At 34.7% G+C, this 24,942-nt stretch overlaps 2 protein-coding genes across 11 annotated transcripts in view; both read left to right on the forward strand.

The window, feature by feature from the left end:
- The window catches only part of mef2ab (myocyte enhancer factor 2ab), a 77,301-nt gene extending 75,507 nt beyond the window's left edge, over positions 1-1,794 (forward strand). For all 5 annotated transcript variants that reach the window (XM_073908119.1, XM_073908122.1, XM_073908121.1 and 2 more), the window contains one exon: positions 992-1,794. In XM_073908119.1, coding sequence (XP_073764220.1) covers positions 992-1,313 — 322 coding nt within the window. In that variant the 3' untranslated portion in view covers positions 1,314-1,794. The remainder of the gene's footprint in view (positions 1-991) is intronic.
- Positions 1,795-9,371: 7,577 nt separating this feature from the next.
- mctp2b (multiple C2 domains, transmembrane 2b) overlaps positions 9,372-24,942 on the forward strand; it is a 71,056-nt gene continuing 55,485 nt past the window's right edge. For 2 of the 6 annotated variants that reach the window (XM_073908128.1, XM_073908131.1), the window contains exons 1-3: positions 9,372-9,487; positions 23,651-23,748; positions 23,858-24,325. In XM_073908128.1, the coding sequence (XP_073764229.1) occupies positions 23,930-24,325 (396 nt within the window). In that variant the 5' untranslated portion in view covers positions 9,372-9,487; positions 23,651-23,748; positions 23,858-23,929. The remainder of the gene's footprint in view (positions 9,488-23,650; positions 23,749-23,857; positions 24,326-24,942) is intronic. The other 4 variants (XM_073908130.1, XM_073908133.1, XM_073908129.1 and 1 more) reach the window with 2 other exon arrangements.

The raw sequence follows: 24,942 nt of genomic DNA on the forward strand, positions 1-24,942 counted from the left end.
TTAGGAGGGTTTCCTCCGGGTGCGCCGGTTTCCCCCACTAGTCCAAAGACATGCGGTACAAGTGAATTGGGGTAGGCTAAATTGTCCGTAGTGTATGTGTGTGAATGCGAGTGTATTGATTATTGCAATGCTATCTATACTGGTCTACCTAAGGGTTCTACAATGAAGTTGCAATTGATACAAAATGCAGCAGCCAGAGTTTTAATAAAATTAAAGAAACGAGAGCACATTACACCAGTATTAATAGAATTACACTGGTTGCCTGTGCACCAAAGGATAGATTTTAAGATTCTTTTATTAGTTTTTAAAGCACTACACAATATGACACCTTCCTACATTTCCGACTGTTTAACAAAATATAATCCAAACCGTTTACTATGCTCTTCTAGTGCTGGACTTTTATCCTGTAAACCTGATGCGATCTGGCTGCACTGCTTTTAGCCATTATGCTCCAAAAATTTGGAACTGTATCCCCCTTGAAGTGAAAGAATCCCCAAGTATTCATGTTTTTAAAAAGCGTGTTAAGACACATCTTTTTAAAATTGCGTATGATTAAACAAGTTTGTTAGGTGTACGCATTTTATCTATTTTGTTGTAGGTTTATGTATGTAATTTATGGTGTGTGCCTGCATATGTAAGGACTATTGTGTGTGTGTGATCATGTGGATATATACTTACATTTTGTGTACATGAATGCTTTTATTTCAGTATATGTGATAAGTTTTTGTGGTCTATTTTAATGCTTTTGTTGTTGTTTGTGAGGCACTTTGAGTTGCATGTATGTTGGAAAAGTGCTATACAAATAAAGTTTATTATTATTATTATTATTATGGGTGTTTCCTAGTGATGGGTTGCAGCTGGAAAGGCATACGCTGCGTAAAACATATACTGGATAAGTTGGCAGTTCATTCCTCTGATTAAAAAAGGACTAAGCCGAAAAGAAAATTAATGAATGAACAACAATACTAAGACTCATCTGTGTTTCTTCCAGAACAACGCAACCTCCAGTTCATTCCTCTGACTCCTCCACCAACTCCATCAGCATCAAATCAGAGCCCGTCTCTCCACCCAGAGAGCATTTGGTTTACCACAGCAGACCTCAACTCGGCTCCAGACCTGACGTGGGCCGATCTCCGGCCGACAGCTTCAGCTCTTCTGGGAGTTCGTATGAGGGCAGTGACAGAGAGGACCAGCGGCTGGACACTCAAACACACACCGCTCCATCAGGAGCAGGCAGCAGATCATCTCCAGAGACAGAGAGCCAGGAGGACCCTTCAGTGAAACGCATGCGCACCGACAGCTGGGTAACTTAGTGATTAAACTACATATACAGACTGCTGTTCTGTCAATCACAAAATCAATCTCAAGATGCCTGTATAGCAGCAGTAGGTGCATTCCCGTTATCCTTCAGATTGCACAAATTGATATTGCGAATTGAAATGTGTCATTTTCGCAAAATTGGTCCTGTCTTGTGTTTTATTTTATGCTCACATCAGGTGAATTTTAAGACTATCTGTAGACTATCGAGAAAAAATACAGCTTAAGCAGTTAAACCGTCCGCTCCGTGACGTCATCGACTTTCGCTTTAAGATTTAAAGGGCTAGCATTGCACCAGACCCCCCTTAAGTGGTTTCGTTTGAAAGTGTAGAATTTATATTTTATGCACATATGCATCACTTTGGTTTTTATTCTACTGTACAAAAGTTATTTACGATTAAATTCACAGTATTTTGGATACCCGAGCTGGGTATTGAACATTGGTTAATTTTCATATTTTTTATATGACACATGTACTAGTTATAGCTCAAATGAAAGCCCTTGCCGGTGCTCATACGGTTCTAGCATTCTTATTACTGAATTATAATCAAATATCAAACAGTTGCTGAATGTATCGCGGTATTTCCATAGCGCAGAAGTGAAAACAATACATTCATGATCAATAAGCAGCCCCAGATAGCACAGGCAGCTGTCATCTCTTACCTTATGCTGTGTGCTTCAAGGCCATTCTCTTCTGTTTTTGAGGTGATGTGCATAAGTAATCCTTTTATATGTCTGACATGGTCCAAACACAGTGAATTATGTTTGATCAAACAAAAGAATAGTGAAATATGAAAACAATGATCGGTCCATGTGGCCTGTATAGCACATCTCATCAGTTGGAATACAATAACTTTTGCATAGATTATGGTAGAGACATTTTTCTTTTTCCCTATGATTACAGACAGTGCAGGAACCACTAAAATTAATTACAGCAAGCTAGACCACACAGAACCTAAAAGGTACACTTTAAAATTTGAGTTTATAAAAAAAAGCGCCTCTTTTTTTTTTGGTGTTTATTATAACACAGACAACATACAGATATTTTAAACACTTTCAATAGTGTTTTATAAAAATTCAAAGGGTTTTCTTTAAAATGATAACAAATTTTTGCATTTACAACTCTGCGTGGGGATTAAATTTGGGTTGGCAAAATCCAGGTGGAATCCCAAAATAACAGCAGAGTTTAGCTGATTAAAGGGGCTGATAATTTTGACCTTAAAATGGTGTTAAAAAATTAAAAACTCAAAACTTTTATTCTAGTCAAAATAAAACAAAACTTTCTCCTGAAGAAAAAAATATGATCAGACATACTGTGAAAATTTCCTGCCTCTGTTAAACATAATTTGGGAAGTATTAAAAAAAGTAAAAAAATTCAAAGGGCAGCTAATAATTCTGACTTCAACTATATATATATATATATATATATATATATATATATATATATATATATATATATATATATATATATATATATATATATATATATATATATATATATATATATAATAAAATAAAATTTACTTTGACTAGTATTTCACTGCAGACAATACAACATTCATAATTTAATGTGTTCCTCAAATTTTGGTTCTTTCAACTTTTTCAAAAAAAAGTTGGAACAGTAAAACGTTTACCACTTTGTAATGTAGCTATTCCTTTTCACAACAATTAAAGGACATTTAGTGTTTCAGATGTAATTTTGTTCCATTCTTCCTTCAAACAAGTTTTAAGGTGGGCAAGAATATGGGGTCTTCGTTGTCGCATCTTCAAAATGTGGCACAAATTCTCTATTGGAGACAGGTCAGGACTGCAGGCAGGCCAGTCAAGTACCTGTATCCTCTTCCTCCGCAGCCAGGACAAGAAGGCAGCATATTGTGCACTTATGCTTCATGCGGTATAAATATCTTGATGGTAAATATTGTGCAAAGTATTCCTTTTTCAAATAGCCTGAAAAAACAGCTTGTGTGAGTGTAATAATCAAATAATAATTTATATAATGTACATTATAAAAATACATAAAATGTACACAAATTTTAAAAGGTAAACAGATCATGTAATTTTGTGAATTAAAATGCCAGATCGAACCCTCTTATTCCAAGATAATGATGAAATGTGTTTAAATTGTTTAAGGGTTCAGGAAAAATGTTCATGTTGTTAAGAATCTAAATTATGAAAAGTCTGACACTTTTTGTCAGTAAAGGGTTAACTTTCCTACATTATTATGTTTTTTTGTGAGCCAAATGTGTTTTATCTTTCAATTGTTTTCATCTAAATGCATATAAATATTGATTGAGATTTACGATTTGCTCTTATTTAGTGTACGTTTGAACCCCTATAGTGAACAAATTCTCTTTTTATTTGATTTATTTTGTGTGCAGTGGACACAGAATTGTTAAAGTAGCGAATATTCATGGAGTGTTTACTTGTCTGTCAAGTTTTAGGTGAACCTCAGGTGCGTACGTTTCAATCATGAACTAACAGTCATATCCCAGCAAGCAGTTTTTGTTTTTAAAAGATGTCTAACAAAATGTCTAATTGGCATCTAAACATAGTCATCTTGGCTAAAACAAGGCTAAATTTCAGCGGTCGGTAAAAATCTAATAGACGTCGAAGAATAGGCCAAAACTAGGCTAGTCATCAAATAAACAGAAATTAATGACCACATATAAAGTCTGTCTAATCTGACGACTAGTCTAGTTTCGAGCTATTCTAGATGTCTATAAGATTTTCAACTGACAGCCCATGTTTAGCATTGTTTTAGCCAAGCTGTCTACATCTTTAGATGTCTATTACACATTTATTAATCACAAAATTGTTTGCTGGCATGACACTTTTCATTTTGTCAATGTATGTTGAAAAAATATATCAAAATGGGCCAGAATATAATGATAATTCAGATGTATTAAACAATTACACTTGGGCTGTGGTCTTTTTTAGCACACCAAACACCCTAGCAAAGGTTATAAATAGGCTTTTATATTGAAATCCAATCTACAAACATGTCATATTTGCAAAAAAATGTAGAAACAACTTGTGAGTTTGATGTCAAATATAATTTATACAATGTAAATATGTACTGTTACTTTAAAAGCCCTGATTTCACAAAATGTAGGAGTATTTAAATGTATTTTATAGTGTTTTTATCTGTTATTCAGTGTATAAAATAAAAACAGTCAAGCTCTATAGGCATTTACATTGAGCTCGCTGTGTTTTATTTCCCGGCTGCTCCTGGTACAGTATAAAAAATCTAGAATAAACTATGGAACTCTTTTGGTTGATCAGGATTTGATGTGATCATTTGTACACCATAATGACTGGCAATAAATATCATGTTACTCGCTTCAATTGCGGTCAGTGTTATTAATCCTCTGAGATACTTTTATTTGTTTCATGTAAGTAATTATTAACTAGGTCAAGCATTTCAGTTAGAAGTTGTTTATGAGTGCTTAACAGGTTGTACAGGATGTGAATTCTTTGATGATGTTTGTGGCCTGTTTCCTCAACACCACAAAGCATGCAGAGTTGATTTCGTTCCCCCTTTCACATTTCATTTAAATTTTTTTTTTTTTATAGTGCACGATACATCTAAAGGGTCCCGCATAAGCTTTTGAATTACATTAGAAGTGTTTCATTATATTTTTTTATTAAATGTTTTGCATTAATATGGTTGCAAAGGAAAAACAGGTCCATTTGGCTGATGCTATTCAAGCAAGAAACCGCAGAAGTTTTGGTTTGACAAGTTCTGAAATGTTTAAAAATCCAAAGTGGGTAGTAATACATTAAATATGTGCTAATTTGCATACATTTGCATATAGCCTCACAAAGCCTTTTTTTTTTTAAATGAACCCCCAAGGTTTTCACATTTTTGGTAGGCTTGTAATTTTTTTATGTTTACTCCATGGTTCAGAAAATTCTAAATAAAAAAAACAGGCAGGGAATTGTTAAAACAATAAACTATTGTATATATGAGCATTATCACAAGAGTACCAGCGCGATATGGCTGCATATCGGCACTGGTGGGAGGCGTGCGTTGGCTTGAGGCCGCCGGCTAAGTACCTAGTCTCCCACCAGTGACAATATACAGCCATATGGCACTGCTACTCGTGTGATATTGCGTTTATACAACAGTTTCTGGAATAACTGTGTATATAAAAAAGAAAATCAAAGACTGAGAGTCTCAAAAACCCATTTGTATGAGGAACTACTTTCTTCCGCCATTCATTCACATCGGCAGCTGACCGTCAGAACAGCAGAAACCATTGCTTATTCACAAACGGCACTTTAGAGCTAGTGTTTGAATGATTCTCTAGTGGAATGTCTAAAGTGATGACATCATGAGATTTTGCTCACATTTTAAGATTATAAGGCTGAACGGCATGAAATGTCATCAGTCCACAGAGATTTCCCAGTATTTCTTTGTTGCAATCGGGACATCACAAAAATTAACTTCGAAAAAGCCAAAGCAAAGCTAATACTGCCAGATTACTATGGTGTAAAGGTAAGAAAGTTATTATGTATTAACTTATTATGCAGTCTCTGTCGCCATCTTGTGGCGAAACGTTAACCGTCTTTGCTATGCTCAGTAGGACAGCTAAATCTCAGAAATTATAAATATTTAAAATAGGCACTATCCTTACAAATAAACTGCATAGTTGCTATCTAACAACTACATTCTCAACTAAAAAGCCTCAAAAGTAGGTTATGTTGTCCAACAGCTGCAATATTTAATAAACTGTAGTGAGTTTATTGATCTGCTGTCACTATATGTGGCTGGAGTAATACAGAAGAGTGAGGAGGCTGTATGAGTGCTGTTATTCCAGAATATCGCACGACAATCTGCCAAACAGATTTGAGAACCAGACAGAACTGTTGTATACATACGCACATTATGCACAAACAACTCACTTCAGAATGTGGATATAAATAAAATACATAGGTCAGTGTGTGTAAATACTGCTAAAGTGAACATATAAACAAACACAGCTGTAAAACCAGTTTAAAATGCTGATGTGCAGAGACGTTTGTGACTGAAAGGGCTTATCTCTAAATAAGTCACAGCAGCAGCAGCAGCTTAATTTAGTGGAATATACATTTAAGAAAACACTTTATTGCTTTCTAGTTTTCTAGAACTTATTTTTCAACGTATTTGGTGTGTTTTATGCGTTTATGCCCTGAGGGAGAAACTTGAGGAAACTTCCTGGAAAGCTAAAATGTCTGAAATGTACAAATACCATAAAAAATGAAGAAAGTATCCGTTTGCCTGAGATTTTCATCATTCCAATGGCTCATGTGTCAGTGGTGTAAATAACACAGGTGTGTTTTGCATATACTGTATTATTGATCCGCCAATAGCTGGGTGTTGCAGTGAGTGTAGGACTGATTAATTTATTCAGATCTTTTGTACAAGTATCGACATAAAGACAAATAACTATACTTGGCACCAGAGTATCAATGTATCATTGCCGGAAATATCATGATATATTTTAAATTTCTAATCAGCCAATCACATGGCAGCAACTCAGTGCATTTAGGCATGTAGACATGGTCAAGATGATCTGCTGCAGTTTAAACCGAGCATCTGAATGGGGAAGAAAGGTGATTTAAGTGACTTTGAATGTGGCATGGTTGTTGGTGCCAGACCGGCTGGTCTAAGTATTTTAGAAACTGCTGATCTACTGGGATTTTCACACACAACCATCTCTAGGGTTTACAGAGAATGGTCAGAAAAAGAGAAAATATCCAGTGAGTGGCAAATCTGTGGGCGCAAATGCCATGCTGATGCCAGAGGTCAGAGGAGAATGGCCAGACTGGTTCCAGCTGATAGAAAGGCAACAGTAACTCAAATAACCACTCGTTACAACCGAGGTAAGCAGAAGAGCATCTCTGAACCCACAACACATCCAACCTTGAGGCAGATGGACTACAGCAGCAGAAGACCACATCGGCTGCCACTCCTGTCAGCTAAGAACAGGAAACTGAGGCTACAATTTGCACAGGCTCACCAAAATTGGACAATAGAAGATTGGAGAAATGTTGCCTGGACTGATGAGTTACCTGGACTGATGAAACTAGATTAAAAACCTATCTGTTTAGTAAAGCATACACTTAGCGGGTTTCCAAACAAGTTTCTGCATCTTGTTTATATACACTATGAACAGCAGCTACGCTAATTATTCTCTTTTTTTCTCCATTTCCATCTGGGGATACTCTTCCCGAGGTCCTCAGATTATGCGGAGTCACTGATTGGATCTAAGACCAGCAACAAGATGATCGCAAAGTCTCCATATCCGGCACCAGGCCGTATCCTGAGCTGCTGCTGCGCTGGTGGTCATGGGGGAGAGCATGAGACTGATTCCAGTGACGCTCCAGGGACAGAAGAGTCTTCGCTGAGGCCAGCTTTCAGCCCCCACTGCTAAGACTGCAGCTCTGCACAAGACTTTTAGCCATCGGAGAAATTAAAATGGTTGTGCTGAACTGAGTCTGGTTCTCTCAAGGTTTTTTTTCTTCACTCTCCTATCGGTGAAGTTTTTTTCCCTCTCCGCTGTCGCCACTGGTTTGCATGGTTCAGGATCGGTAGAGCTACGCATGGATGAATTTACTCTTCAGTGTTTGAACTCTCAGTAATGATTTCAAACCACACTGAACTGAGCTAAACTGAACTGAACTTAAACACTAAAAACTGAACTACCCTGATCCAGTTACTATGACAATTTATGTGAAGCTGCTTTGACACAATCTACATTGTAAAAGTGCTATACAAATAAAGCTGAATTGAATTGAATTAATGAGTCTCAATGTCTGCTGAGACATTCAGATGGCAGGGTCAGAATTTGGCGTCAACAACATGAAGGCATGGACCCAACCTGCCTGCTATCAATGGTTCAGGTTGTTGTTGGTGGTGTAATGGTGTGAGGGATATTTTCTTGGCACATTTTGTGCCCATTAGTACCAATTGAGCATCGTGTCAACGCCACAGCCTACCTGAGTATTGTTGCTGACCATGTCCATCCCATTATGACCACAGTGTACCATCTTCTGATGACTTCTTCCAGCAGAATAACGCGCCACGTCGTAAAATGCAAATCATCTCAGACTGGTTTCTATAACATGACAAAGAGTTCAGTAAACTCAAGTGACCTCCACAGTCACCAGATCTCAATCCAATGGAGCACCTTTGGGATGGATCTGGATCAACTTCAGGTCAAATGTGTCAAATATAATGATGATATGTTCAAACTGTAAAATTACATTTAATGCAGGTTTATCTACTTATTGACACCAAAGACAGCTTTTAATTTCTTCAAAACAAACTAAACCACCCAGTATTCATTCATACTTGACAAAAACAATGTTGTCGCAGCTTTGTCAGACAGATTTCATGCTAAGCAGGGGAAAAGAGAAGAGTTTATTTACTCTAGTGAAAGATAATGTTATCTGACAACTGGAAAAGAATTACAGCAGCTGGACTACTATGAGAAACTAATGGATTACTATCTGACTGACAGATCACAGTCTTGTTTTATTTGTGCCAATGGACGACCCTGTTTGGTGACATAAGTTTACCTACAGAGGGCGCTTGGTGGCCCCAAACGTCTTTTCTTATTAGATCGCCATTCAAACCAGTTCATCGTTTTTTACCTTTTACGGGAAAGAAATCTTCATTAGAAAGTACAATCATAAAATTGTAATCGTTTATATTTCTTAAGTATCTATCAAATGAAACCGTTTTCTATTAAACTCAATAAAATAGTTGATTTCTACAAATAACGTTACCGTGATTGGTCCAAATGAGCAGCGCTGAGAAAAGAAACAGATATCACGTGAACTTACTGGCTACTTGCTAGTTTAGCAGCGTTTTTTATATCACATTTATAACAGAATAAAGCCAATAAAAAGACGACTATTAAATAAAAAAAATGATTAATAGTTAAATAAACCATTGTTTTTGATTTCTAGCCAACCTGACCAATTAAGGACAACCTCCGGGCCAGTAATATCTGGAATGCCGTTCTACCAACTTGTTGTATTTAAGCAACTTATCGGTGAAGTCCTGCAGCATTGCTCATGTCAGTCGTAACAAGAGTAGGAAGTTAGTGAAAGCACTGCTGTGAACACATGCTGTGATGTTTTCTCTGTGGTCTGAGGAGATGGATTAAACGCTGGTCCCCAGGTAGGAACACTTCTGATTTAAGGATTTGCATTTGTTTATTCAATTTGATAAATCTTGGAATTACCTGTTTGGACTGTCCCATTTAAATGTGCATATCTTTGATTGAATCTTTGTTTTGAAATTGTAAGTGTTTATTGCTTTTAAATACCTTTTCTAAATCTTTCTATTTCATGCAGCTGAGCAATTGGTTGAGACATGTGCAGTAAAAACTCAAAACACACAGAGATTCCATGCAAATGTCAACCTTTTAATAATAAAAATTAAGTGTTCACCAAAATAGCGAAACCCTTTCTAGGTTTTTTGTTTAGGCTTGTATTTTACAGTTCTGTTAAAACACTCAAAATGGTTGTCAATGTTGTCAAACAATCACATTTGATTTATCAAAGTCAATCAAGTGGCAATTTCACATCAGTCACATCCAGAGTTCCACCAGTTACAGTTACTCGTTACTTCATTCAAAAAGTAACTCAATTACTTTATCAATTATTTACATCAAAAAGTAATGCGTTACTGTTAAAAGTAATTTTTGAGTTACCTTTCCAAATAACGTTTCAATGCTTAGATTAATGTCCTAAAAACATCACTTCAGTGCTGCTTGGAGAATACACTGTTGATCAGCTTCACAGTTTTAATTAATTAGCATTCTAACAACTAAAACGCAAGATAAACTTAAAAAGTAATTTTTAAACACTAATTTGTTTAAGTCAGACTAGCAGAAAAATAAAAAACTCATTTATAAAAGTGATAAACCAGCTGACTGATATATTGAGTGCCAGTACAGCAAACTAAGGCTCTGATGTTGAGTCTGAATATAATACACATATGATTTGTCGAGTTTTCATGCGTTTTATGCCTGTGACTGAGCATTTCAAGAGTTTAAAACATTTGAGGACAAAAAAATTATGATGTTTGGAGGTGTAACTCCAAATTTTATTATTTTATTTATTTTATTATTTATACAGAATTGATATGATTTATGCAAAACAGAAATAAAAATCGTACTTAGAGTTTTTGTCTTGTTTTTAGTCCAAATCTCTACATTTCTTTGCGATTTTAAATATTTTTTTACTTACCACATTGGCAGATAATTTAGCTTGTTTTAGGGAAAAAACAATTAACTTCATCTGAAGGTGAAAATAAAACAATATTTTTCTTCACCTAAGAAATTTGAGATATTTGGGCTAGAAACAGGACAGAGCAAAGGAAGAAAATGATTTTTTGCATTGTGATTATTCCATTTTTGTACCTAATTACTATTAGACTTCCCAGAAAACCACCAAATGTATCGACAAATTGCAATATTTATTGCAGAAAAAAAAATATTGCAATATCTGATTTTTCCAATATCGTGCAGCGCTATTATAAACAGACGTTTTAATATAATGTTAACATTTAATTTCTTTTTGAATTTATGATTTAACTGATTTCACTTGCATTTAACTGATTTCACTTGCATGTACTGCAAGTGTCATATCCATAATGCTGAAATTGCTCCCGTAAACATTATATTGAAACCTCTGTTTATATTTCCCAAATTCACTGAGAGTTATGGGATCAGATAAATATCAATCTGTAAAATTTTTAACATTTTTAAATTAGGAAAATAAATATGCATCATGGATGTGACTAAAGAAGTACGCAAGTTTACAGTATACAACTTGCTTTGTAGAAATTCTGTGAATTAAACTGCACAACCCAAAATAAACAAAGAGTTTGCTCACTTTAGAACAAATATAATAGAGTTTATTTTATTTTACATTTTTGCATTCCTGAGGAAAAAGCTTGGTTATAGTTGTGAAGCCTCTCAGTTATGGATGTGATGTGAAATTGCCACTTGTGTGACTTTGGTAAATCCAATATAATTGTTCGAAAACATTGACAGAGGTATTTTTAAAGTACTGTAAAATACTTGCTCACACAATAAACTTAAAGCTGTCTTTGACAGATCAACATGATAAATTATAATGCATCTGCTTCTATCATTTTTATAACTGCCATTCTGCACATTTTCTGGTTGCCATCAAAGACTGCGATCTTGCTCTCTCTTTCAATAGGAGAAAATACCATCTTAAAATGTTACTCTGTGACATATTTGCAAAAGCATGTAATCGTTTTTTGTACTTTCATTTTACTTGTTTCCATTGTAAGTCATGCAAGAACCATGCAAACTCATTGGTCAAAATGTATGGGAACCAATCTGATGGAGACATGCATGCAGATACATTTTTAGATGATAACAGCTGCTTAAAAAGATACTAATTCAGTAAATTTAGCTTTTTAGTGCTTTTTTTAATGTCTAAAATTTGTGACCGCATATAAACATAGCAAACATATGGGGAGAAAATTATACACACTTAGTTGTACAGACAGATAATAAATATACAATAAATCCTTCATCTGACTGCAGAATGTGGCTCTGAGTTCACTATACAGCTGTGTATAGTCCGTAACAAATGAATGAAGCGAATACTAATGGTCGTTGAAGCAAATTCAGGAAGTTTGTTAAGAGCGTTATAAAAGCCTCATGGATGCAATTCTGACCGCTTCACCTTCACGGTTAGCTCAGACTAAACTTTATGCCTAGTTTTATTTACTTGGAAGTTAATGATTACACGCGGTTTGACTGAGCGATCGTATCTCAAGCCTAATTTAGCTAATGTCAGTGTGTTTGATGTGCTAGATTTCAGTGTTATCATCAAGAGATTCAGTTTCTTTGGTTTGTCTGATTTTTATACTTTGTGTGCGAAATCTAAAGGGTCAGTTCACTCAGATTAATATTAGCTGTTTATTTACGATGCCTGAGGGCATTTATGAAGTAGATGACCTTTTGTTCAGTGGATTGTTTATCTGTATTCTTTATCTCAAAGGGTAAATTTTCATCTGAAGTTTAATGGTTAATTGCAAGTCATCAGCTACCGGTGCTTTGAGAGTCAATACATATACAGGCAAAAAAAAAATGAATATCTGTGGCTCGTGGTGATACATTTGAGGTCTTAAAGTGAAACGTTTGTTCTGTGCAAAACTATACTTTTATATTTGCTTAGAGGTGCAATATGTAAGTAAGACATCTAGTGGTTGAACTAGGTATTGAACTCCTGAATCAATACACATTTTTACTCAGCTCGTCCACGAGCGCGAGTAATTAAATGCTCTAACTACTTTAAAAGCAGACATCTGTGCACAGTTCCAATATCTTGCAGTCCTAGATTGAACATAAAACAATGAAGTTGTCCTAAACAATTGTGTTGATTCAACTCAAATAAGTCCATTAGTTTGAACAAACAGAAAAAAAGTCATTTTTTTGAGTGTGGTTAATAACTAATTACATTGTATTGCAATTTGAAGTTTTCATTTTGAATACATTGAATAGATAGCACAAGAGAGGATAATAGATTACGCTCGCTGTTTATAAGAGTTACCTTGGATTACTTTAAAGAACTTTAGTTTAATGACACTGAGAGCTGTCAAGCCAAACAGCAAAGAAGAGAAGAGGTTCAGATTCTACATTGAGCTACATCTATCTATCTATCTATCTATCTATCTATCTATCTATCTATCTATCTATCTATCTATCTCTCTATCTCTCTATCTCTCTATCTCTCTATCTCTATCTCTATCTCTATCTCTATCTCTATCTCTATCTCTCTCTCTCTCTCTCTCTCTCTCTCTCTCTCTCTCTCTCTCTCTCTCTCTCTCTCTCTCTCTCTCTGTCTGTCTGTACGTACAATATCTTTTGTTAATTGTGAAGGTTACTCAGTATAGGTTATTTCTCAGTTTTTCTGGAAAGATGGAGTGACAGGACAGATCTGCATGTTTTAGGTCGACGAGGAAGTCTGAGAATCCGCATAGTTTGAGAGTAGCTGGTTATTCATGCTCAGGATGACATGATGATCCAGTTAATCTACAAAGAAGACCAAGAGGAAGCTGAACGTTTCTTTTCTTTTTTTTTTTACTTTTACTATTTTTACTACCTGTCAAGATGCTCATAGATTTGAACAAAACACACACACAGACACACAACTTTTAGTCTGATAATTATTTAGTTGTTCTCAGTTGCTTTAGTGCATTTTTCACAACACTATTTACATTTGCACAACAGTTAATGCATTTCTCAAAACAATTAGTACAAACTGCAAAACCTTATTGATAACCTGCAAAAGCAGGTATTGATGTCAATGAAAGTGTCAGTGTCATCAAGATGAGAAGTACTGACACCATTGTTTATGAACAAGATAGTCAAATGGCTTCGTCATGTTTTCATTATGGCAGTTTACTCTGTTCATGTTTTCCAATGTTAAAAAGTCAGATTTTGGCGACTCTTCCTGAAAATGCTCTAGACAACACTAGAAACTATTAGCACAGCCATTTGAAAACTACAGTAAAGTTCATCACTGCATTTAGTGAGGTATCTGAGTACAAGACACTGAATATGTATGTTTCAGATTTCTACTGTATTTGCTATTCTAAATTATTCACTGGATTGTGCAAAAGAATAAATACATGCTTATTTGCAACAAAGATAACCTTCCTTTGGGTAGAGCTGTGCACAACTGTAAATAATACTGCAGTACATATTAGAACTGAACCTTCACACCTTCATACACAGGTCTGTAAATCATTCATGAAATTGTTCAATTTAAAAGACATTTTCAGAATTTTTTTTCTTTTTTAATTAGCTTGACAGATTTTGACAACCAGTTCAACATATTTTCCATGTAATGACTCAAGTAATGAAATGAGGACTATTAGTTTCATATGGATTGACTATTCAGCATTCACAAGTTTAGTTCATTTTGACTGGCATGACATAAGCAAATGATAATATTATAAGACAGCAGAGCGTTGTATGAAAGCAATTGATGCATGTCCAAAAGCATTTGCAGTTAGTTGGAAGGAATGAGAAACTGCTACTATGATGTGCACAAATGAATAAATGTTTTGAGAAATGCATTAACTGATGTGCAAATGTAAATAATGTTGTGAGAAATGCACCAAAGCCACTGAGAAAAACTGTAAAATTGCATGCTTGCACATCACTTTAAGGAAAACATTTAGCATTAACGTTGTTTATATTTATACTGCAGTGCAAATGTCAAGTTACTTACATTTAAATACGTCTTTTCCATGTTCAAAATGAGTTGGAGGTGGTATCCCATTCATAAAATATTTGCTTCTTGAAACAAACGCATTATTCTTGTAATCTTATAAAAAAACATTATCTTATTTTAAAAAAATGCTAAATTTAAATGTAAATAAATGCAACCAGTGCATGAGCATTCATTCATTCATTTTCTTTTCGGCTTAGTTCCTCAATTAATCAGGGGTTGCCACAGGGGAATGAACTGCCAACTTATCCAGCACATGTTTTACGCAGCAGATGCTCTTCCAGCCACAACCCATTACAGGGAAACACCCATACACACTCAAACACACATATACAGATAATTTAGCTCACCCAATTTAATTTTTGGACTGTGGGGGAAACCGTACACCTGGAGAAAACCCTGTGATTGCGTGGGTTTTCTCCAGGTGTACGGTTTCCCCCACAGTCCAAAAATTAAATTGGGTGAGCTAAATTGTCTGTATATGTGTGTGCAAACTCCACACAGAAATCCCAACTGACCCAGTCTGCACGTCGACATAATGTATGTAACTATTCTATACGCATTCATTCCTAAAATCAAAATACTACAGAACAGTCGCTATGCATGCATGCTAAAGCAGCCTTTCCACTGCACACAACATTCGGATACGACGCAATATGCCCCCTTGTGGTGGTTGCACAGTATTTTCGGTTTTGTTACGCAAAAAGTGCAAAAGAAACAGCATTTATTCTCCGTGTGTTCACCATAGTTAAATGAATGAATGAATGAATGAATGAATGATGAATACTAGAAATTTTTAGAACTTTTATACTCTCGATTATGAATAGAAATATGTTTTTTCAGATTCAAAAAATATAATAAAAATACTAATTTTCATCTTGTGCCCATGGACTTGATGGGACAACACTGGAATACATTACATCCGGTCGGCCGGTCAAATACAAGTTAAATTCTTTATCGGGTCTGCAGCTCAAATCAGATTAAAGTTTTCACGTACGGAGATGATCGGAATGCCACACAGCTCCTGGAATACTCTCCCTTGTAAATTAGTGACTTCCGGTTTGTCGTTATGTATTTGGCAGTGGAAAGGGGGCTTAACACATGTACGTTATGGGAACAAACATGACATCGACATAAGTTTTGTTGTGTCTCTGGCTGTGTCTCACCTATGTCCCAACTATATGAAAAGCGATGCTGTGACAAACCATAAAAGGTATCTTTCTATGTTTAAAAGGAGTATTTGTGCTAACCATCTGCGACAGCGATGGCCAAAGTTTATATTTTAGAAACAGCTTCTCTCAGCTTCCATCGCGGCTAAACAATATCATAAAGTACTATGACAATGATCACCTCAGATGCTGTCTATGTGCTGTTTTCAGTTGCTAAATGCTACTAATGTTAGATTTGAATGCTATTTTACAAGACTTTTATTGCCATACTCGACGTGGAAGCAGACAGTTTACCTCAGAACTTGAAAAGTAAATAACTAGCAACAAACATAATCTGAAGAGCAACAATTAAGCATGTGACAAACCAACACAATCCTACGCAATTCATACCTTTTTGATTTCGTACAATCTCATTCGTACAATTTAATACGGCTTGCTCATCCCCCAATGGTGATTGGGTTTAGGGGTGAGGTTGGGTGCCACGCCATGTACATTTTCGTTTGACTGAACTCGAATTAGCCACTAAACTGACAAACCATAAAATAGATGCGATTCTTCATGAGATCAGGCTGGACAAACCAACAAATATATCAGTCTCTCAGCATGTACTTTTATTAACGTTAAAGAGGTTTAATATGTATTAAGTAGATTATGAACCCTATCATTTCATTGGGAGTGCTGTACACTCTTGCATTTTTGAACGGCACTGGTATTTAATTGTGTGTGCTGTGTTGTGTCTGGTGCCAATAGTCTAATTACTTGTGGATGGAATCTTGTCAGGCTGGAATCTTGTCACGAACATTGTGGCTGTAATGTTTGCTATGTGAGAGTTTAATTGACATCAATTTTCATCTCTCATTATTTGCTGTAATCATTTTGTCTAAAAACATTTTTGCGAATTAAAGATTTTTTATTTTTTCATAAAAATTATGATCAAATCAATCAAAAAAATGATGAAATCATTTCCTTCACTCCTTTCTCACGCGATACTTCAAAATACACATTTACAACACGGGGCGATAGATACCCAGCTATTTTCCGGAACAAACTCAATGTTCTTATGCACAGTTTAACCAGACTGGATTAAAGGTAATTATATTGCACAGACTAATCGTTTTACATCATGTCCTCAGTGTATTTTAAGGAGCCACAAGAATTTGTTTTGTTATGCCTGTGTGTATTTTTTTGTCTGATAACAGTTCAATTGCAATGTAATAATGAATCACTAAAGACCACCATTTCATATATATATATATATATATATATATATATATATATATATATATATATATATATATATATATATATATATATATATATATATATATATATAATTTTTTTTTTTTTTTTTGCTAAATGCAAGTGTAAATGGTTACGAGTTGTTTGTAAACCGACTTTTACAATGTTGAATATTTTCTAAAATATTGAAAGTCTGTTGTATACACCGCAGAATATTATACAAGACATACAGGTGTTGAACAATGAAACTGAAGCGCTGTTGGAGGTTTCCTCGCAAAATTTGACCAGCTTGGTGGCCAATCTTCATCAATTGCACATTACACTAGCAAGAACAGAATGCAAAACTGGAGCTTCACAGGGTCAGTCAGTACACATGGCTGGGCTGCTATTGCTAATTTTTGGTCAACCTTCTGGTTTCAATGAGACCAGCACAAAAATCTTGGGCTCTGGTTAGTGTAAAACATATATTGTTCTCTAATGAGTCCACCTTCACTGAATCTTCCACATCTAGCAGAGTTACGGTGTGGAGAAGCCCCAAAGAAGTGTACCACCCAGACTGATGCATGCTCAGAGTGAAGCATGGGGGTGGATTAGTGATGGTTTGGGCTGCAATATCATGGCATTTCCTAGGCCCATTACTTGTGCTAGATGGGTGCATCACTGCCAAGGTCTACCGAACCATACTGGAGGACCATGTGCACCCAGTGATTAAAACATTTTATCCTGAAGGTGGCGCAGTGTAACAGGATGATAATTCAGCAATACACACAGCAAGACTGGTGACAGAGTGGTTTGATAAACATGGAAGAGAAGTGGAAGATCTCCCATTGCCTGCATAGTAACCAGATTAAATATTATTGAGCCAGTTTGGGGTTTTTGGAGGAGCGAATAAGAGAACATTTTCCTCCACATGGATCATTTAGTGACCTAGCCACTATTCTCAAAATCCCTCTGGCCATTGAGGAGGACTTGTATCTGTCCCAAGATAAATTGATGGTGTACTGGCCACTAAAGGAGGCCCTACACCATACTTATGAATTATTGTGGACTAAACCAGGTGTTTCAGTGCCATTGTCCAACCCCTGTGTGTACTGTTATAAACCTGAAAGTGTTTTTTTTTCTTTTGCTATAACAGTATATCTGTGGTATTAACCCAGGTTATTTACCCAGCTATTTCCTCAAAATGGATAGTTGGCTATAATCCAGTTACTGATTAAGGCTCAGATTGTTGCAGTCCTTTTACTTTTCTAATGCAGGTTAAGTTTATTAGGTGCGTAGAAAGTGTGCTACCATGACAGAATTTTTCATTTTGTTTTAGCAGGTGAGCATAATATCATGTAGCTTAAAGTCTTAATCTGCTGTTCATATTCACAGAATCTAAACCCATAAGAGGATTAGGCAGATATTGCTTTTTTTTTTTTAAAATAATAATTTATATATAATTTAGTCTTTTATGCTGACCATAATTGAATTTATTTAATTTAAAATACAGTAAAAAATGTGAAATATTATTTGTTAAAAAGTATGTTTGTTATTAATATATTTAAATTTAGTATGTAAATGAGCAATTCCAGCGTTATGGATGTGACATTTGCAGTAAAAACTCAAAACATAAATTCGTATTGAAAGTCTATGTTAACATTACATTGAAACTTTTGTTTATATTTTCCAGAACAACTGACCACAGAGTTCTAGGACCAGAAACATATCAATCTGTAAACATGTTTTGTACTTTAAAATAAACATGCGCTATGGCTGTGACCAAAAATTTCTGCGGGTTTTTCAGAATACAAAATACTTTGTGGAAATTCTGTGAATTAAACTGCACAACCCCAAAAAAAACAACGATAATCAAAAGGATAAGAGTTGGCTCTCTATGCAACAAAAATGATTGGTTTCATTTAATTTAATATTTTCACATTTATGAGGAAAAAGTGTTGTTATGGATGTGACATCTCTCTGTTATGAATGTGACAGATGAAATTCCCACTTGTGACACTTTGGTAAATTAAATATTATAGTTTGAAAACACTGACAGATGCATTTTTGAGTATTGCTAAAGTCCTGTAAAATACTTGCTGACCCAAAAAACCCAGAAACTGTTCCTGTATTTTGGAGAAAACGTTTTTTTTTTTCATGCAAAGTTTGACATTTGTACGGAATTGCTCATATTAATTCTTTCATTCTTTAATGTCAAATAATTATGCTAATTTGACGACAAAGGTATTATTATTATTATTATTATTATTATTATTATTATTATTATTAGAAAGTTTAATGTAATATTTTAGTGTATAAAGTATGTGTCTGGTAATTTATAGAAAAATTAAACTTATAAAAGGATTATTTAGATATTAGGTTTAAAAAAAAAAAATTTTATGTAACTTAGTTTCTTATGCTAAAATGAGTTTATTTGATTGAAAGTACTGTAAAAACAGTACTATTGTGAAATATGTTCTGAATTTTTATTTTATTTTAAACTGTAATATGTAAATGTAATTTATATATAGTTTTTAAAAATGATTAGGCAATTTTGATGATCAAAAGTTTTTTGTTGTTGTTAATAAAGGTAAATTTGACTATTTTTCAAATAAAACAATATTTATGTGGAATAGATTTTTTTAAATCACCAATGTTGTCAATTTTATGGGACCCCAGATTTTAAAGGGCTCACATTATATTTAATAAAGAAGTTTATTTTTTAAAAAGAAGATTGTTTTCTTTAAAACTTATTATTAAATACATAAAAATAAACGTTTTAATAATAGTAGTAATAATAATAATAATAATAATAATAATGATGCTCTCTTTTCACAAAACTTATCTTCATAACCTTAGATGTCACTTTTCTGACACACACGTCACACACTGCCCCATTTTCTTAAGTGCAGCTTAAATGATTGTCAACGTTTTATGTCTTTAGTCATAGTGTTTGTTTGAGGATTTGAATTGCTCAGCGATGGCATTACTATTTCTGTTTTTACAAGCACTGCTAAGTGGTTTTACAGTGGAAAGAATCATGATTAGGGCTGGACAATATGACAATCTCATATCATGATATAAGTACTGTAAACTCATATTCTGATATCGATATATAGATCATATTATGGTGCCATTTCTGTCAATTCAGTCAATGATTTCTATATATTGATCACATGTAAAGAACTTTTTTCTTTTTTACTTTGTATATATATTATAGAGTATATATTTTAAAGTTTACTCGTTCATATGTGATCATATTTCTCATTTTGTTTAACATTTCATGGTAAATGTTTTGATTTAAAATATATATATATATTATCAAAATATAAAATACTTTTCAAAACCTAATAAACGTACAAAAAATAAATGATGTATCGCTAAATAAAGTGCAAAATGTAAACACTACATACTGTACAGCAGGGAAAATAAGTATTGAACACGTGACCATTTTTCTCAGAAAACATATTTCAGTTTCACCATGTTGATAGCAATGAAGGAAATCCATAAATGCAGAGAAAACAAAACTAATTACTTTACAAATTAAGTTATCGTAATAAAATGAAGTGACGCAGGGAAAAAATATTTAAACAGCAGTGAAAGCCCAGACAGCTGCTGAAATCTCTCGGTAGTTCTTCAGCAACCCTCTGCCTTTTCACCATTTTACTTCAATATTAGCTGCTTCAGTCTAACTTCTACATTATCAAGATGAAGAGGATGAAACCAGGGTAGACATTTCAGAAGACAATGATCCAAAACACAGCCGAGGAAACATAACTCATTTTTCAGATGTTTTTGTTTTGTTTTATTTTTTTATGTTTTTATCGTTTTGGTTTTTACCAAATTCTGGTTTATTTCCATGTCAGCAGCTCCTTTAGAATTATTGTTCCCAGGAAAAAACATGATGTGTTCAATACTTATTTTCCATGCTGCAAATCATGTTTCTGTCTGAATCCCTAGAATTGTCTGCAATGTTTCTGCTCGTATATATTATGAAAACGTATTAGCTCAGATATTTTGTGACACTATAAAACAAACAATAAAGCATGATATACTTTTTTTTTGTCCAAATACAACATAATATATTGCCATAATGTACAGTCCTATTCATAATGCTGATTGCTTATATATAATATTCAAAAACATCTGTCACTCATCATTTGCATCTTTTAGTCCACATTATATGAACGCTATGAAGTTTAATAATATTTAATTGGTTTAAGGAGAAGGATTGTTCATATCAGTGAGCCTAAAATATGAGCCATAATAATTGTGACGCTCGCCTCAGCAGTGTCCCTGTGTATTATCGCCGTTGTGTGAACAACAGGTAACATGTAGCTGCAAAGTCAGATTATGCTGGAACACAAAGGTAGATGGATGAGTTTCTTGGTTGAACGACGTGTTATTCCCATTTAAAACTGATGATAAATGACATGAACTGAAATCTGTTTTTAGGTGACTCTGTGGATCGTTAATCACTGCGTAGATTTATAGCCTCAAACCTGTTCCTTATTGATTTTTCCCATTTTTGCTGGAGAAGGGAACAGAAAAATCAATATGAAGGCACAGTGTTTGGCCATTTATACTGTAAATGATTAATGTACTGAGTTTTTTTTCAGTTTTAATCGCAGTTGCCTTTTCTTGTATGTGATGTCTGGCCTGGAAAAATAGAAAAAACATGTAGGTGTTGTTATGTTTATATAATTTTTTAAATTTTCATTTAATAAGTTCAAAAGTGAAGATATATTTTCACACTGATTATTCTGTGTCAATGTGTATACTTTGTTTCTTGTTTCGCATATTTTAATGGTTTAATTCAACTTTTATGGACATGCCTTTTGATGTGAAAGTTAGTATGCAAGTATTAAATTGAACATTTCATATCATGACTTATATGCGGGGGCAGACTGGGACAGTATATCACCTCAAACTTCAGTTTTCCCTCAAATCTTGACCAATCAAATGCTTTCTAGTAGGTCTAGGCGACGTTGCAAACAAAAAAGATCACACTGTCATGTCTCATGTCTATCGATAATTATTGAATGTTTTTTAACAATACTTTTAAGAATATTAGGATTTATTATTTAACCACTTTCCAACATTACTAAGGCAAATAGTTTTAATATTCAAAAACTAAAATATTTAAACAAAATATCGGATCTCTTCATAATAAAATAAACATAAGTGTTAGAGAGACTCTTAAACTTGATAAATAAAATGTTACAAAGTGTGTGCAATGGTAAAGGTAGATCAACATCTGTATGGTGTCAATAATAACGATACAGTAAACCTCAAACTCTCAAGTCTGAAATTTCAAGTAAAGGAACCAGCCATCATTATTCAAATACATAGTTGTATTTGCAAGTTGAATGACTACATTGCCCCCTTTGCTAAAAAATCTTTCAGATGTGGAGCTAGTGGCTGGAATGCACAAGAAAAGAAACCAAAAAGCCACTCTAGTGAGATCTTTACATCCTTTTTTTTATGTATAATATCCTTACTGCTGCTATACGGCACTCATTGTCACATGTGTTGTAATTCTGAACTGAAGTGACAAGCACGAGCACATGCTTTCCTTCACCATTTTCAATGGCGCCTCTCGTAACTAGGCAACAATTTTCTCAGAGGATGACAACAGACTAATCATTGCAGCTCCGATGTAAGTTTATGGAGAAAAGTAAAAAGCACTGCAGTGTTTGGGTGCGCTGTTTTGTCTGAGGTAATTAGTCTGCCATTATTACTGAAATGTTTATATACAGCAAGTGTGAAGCAGATTGGTCAGTTTTACTTGCATGAATTGTCGTGCCCTCGCGTCATTCAGAAAAGTTCCGATGTTTTTCAACTGAGTGTCCCTGGAAAATCTGCACGCGTCACGTGTGTGCCGCTTGAACGCCATGTGAACGTCGTGCGCCTCTCCATCTGAAATGACAAACTGAAACCCTAAGCTTATTAGCATTGCTTCCAAGACGTGTGCTCAGCAGCCACATTTTAATAAAACTTTAGCCTTCCTTCATACCAAAACTACATGCAAAACTATTTTTATAATCAATATTGACAATGGTTTTCAGTCAAATACAGATACAGATTTTATTCCCCAGCCCTACTCTCTAGTATCTGACATGTCCTGCCCCCTTTAAGATGCTTCTCATTTGCTTTTCATTTGATACGCTTGATCTTAACCAGTCTCACTGGCAGAGCTGTAGTAAAGACAACGCTATTGGCTGTTTTTGTAAAAGGGAAGGGGCTACTATGTCCCACTTTTCATTTTTTCAGTTGAGATTACGTCAAACATTGAATGAAAATGCACATTTCAAAGCGCTTCACGGGACGTTTAATGTGACCGTGGTCTACCGTATATTCCTATAAATGGCCTGCAAGCCAGTAGTTTGGGACGCCTGATTTTGACACTATAAATCAGGGGTCACCAGACTTGTTCCTTGAGGTCCTGCTAGCTCAAACCCTAATCAAACACATGTTGACAAGCTAATCAAGGTCTTACTAGGTATACTTGAAACACCCAGGCAGGTGTGCTAAGGCAAGTTAAACCCTGCAGAGACACCGGCCCTCCAGGACCGAGATTAGTGACCCCTGCTATAAATAAAGGAAAGTGGGCTGTTATTCTCACTCTTATTGGCTATTAATTTTCTCTCTTTTTCTCTACCAATGTTCAGGTCTAGGTTCAACTTCTAGCCAATAGCAAAGCAGCACCTTTTCAGCCCAGATTGTCAACTTCAGCCCTGAATTTTAATTTAGGTGCATCCATAAAAAAGTAATTTATTACACCTCTCTGCAACATGAATATTGCATATACTATTATCATAATAACAATATTTTTAAATAGCTTGTTGTCATTTCTCATTTATTTTTTGTATCTCCAGGTGACACACCAGCTCTAGAGAGTGACAGAGAGGCCTGACAACTGAAAAAAAAAAACATTACACCCTTCCAACATGGGAGACAAAAAATCTAAAATTATTGCCATCAAAAGAAAACTCAAACTTATTCGATCCAAGCGTGTTGGCAGTGACAAACACCCCAGCATATTGGAAGAGCAAGAGAACCAGCAGATAAATCTTTCAGACTCCGGTAAGCTGCCGCGCAGTCTAAGCAGCCCCGTCCACCAGAATGGCCATTCTGGGACGTCCTGCAACGGCAGCCCAACCTCCCCTCTCAGTGTGAACTTGCGAAAGAGAGGAGGACTGACTGGTTCAATGCCTGTTCTGGTGGACTCATTGCAGGATTCTGATGTCCCGTATAAAGAGCGCAATGGGTCCAGGTGCTCCGATGACATGGATGTGCGGCACATGAGGGACTCCATTTATTCAACTGAAAGCGTCACCTCAGAGGTAAAAAAATTGGGTCTGTGATCTTGAACTTTCTGTTGGGTTAATGATCAAGGCGGGGAGGAAGTTTTAGGCTGTGACTCTGCCTTTTTTAGGGGAAACATTCTTGTGTGAATGTGTTTGCTTTTGATGCTTTAGGTGAACTTGATACTTCCTCATTCTTTTTTGTTATTTATTTGTAAACTGATCATTTGCATATTCCCTTTAGTTTTATTTTATTTTCATTTTGTTTTCAACCCGAAAACGTACATTTTATTTTGGAGTCAGAATGAAAAGTGTTTGTTTTTGTTTTTTGATTAGAAATTTATGTTTATTAGTGCTATTTTTAAATTAAGATTCTGGAGGTATGTAGTTAGACTTGGAGTTTTGTAGTGGTTTAATTGGAGTTTAACTATTTTATTACAAATGTACTATCAAAAACTGTTTTATATATATATATATATATATATATATATATATATATATATATATATATATATATATATATATATATATATATATATATATATATATATAAAATATATATAATAGCAATAATGTGCCATAATTTCTTTTAGTGAGAACAAACTTGTTTAAATTTAGACTAAGTCCACAAATTCTAATATCCTTTTAAAATAAGT

This window comes from Danio rerio, chromosome 7 (assembly GCF_049306965.1).
Source record: "Danio rerio strain Tuebingen ecotype United States chromosome 7, GRCz12tu, whole genome shotgun sequence".
NCBI classification, from domain to species: domain Eukaryota; kingdom Metazoa; phylum Chordata; class Actinopteri; order Cypriniformes; family Danionidae; genus Danio; species Danio rerio.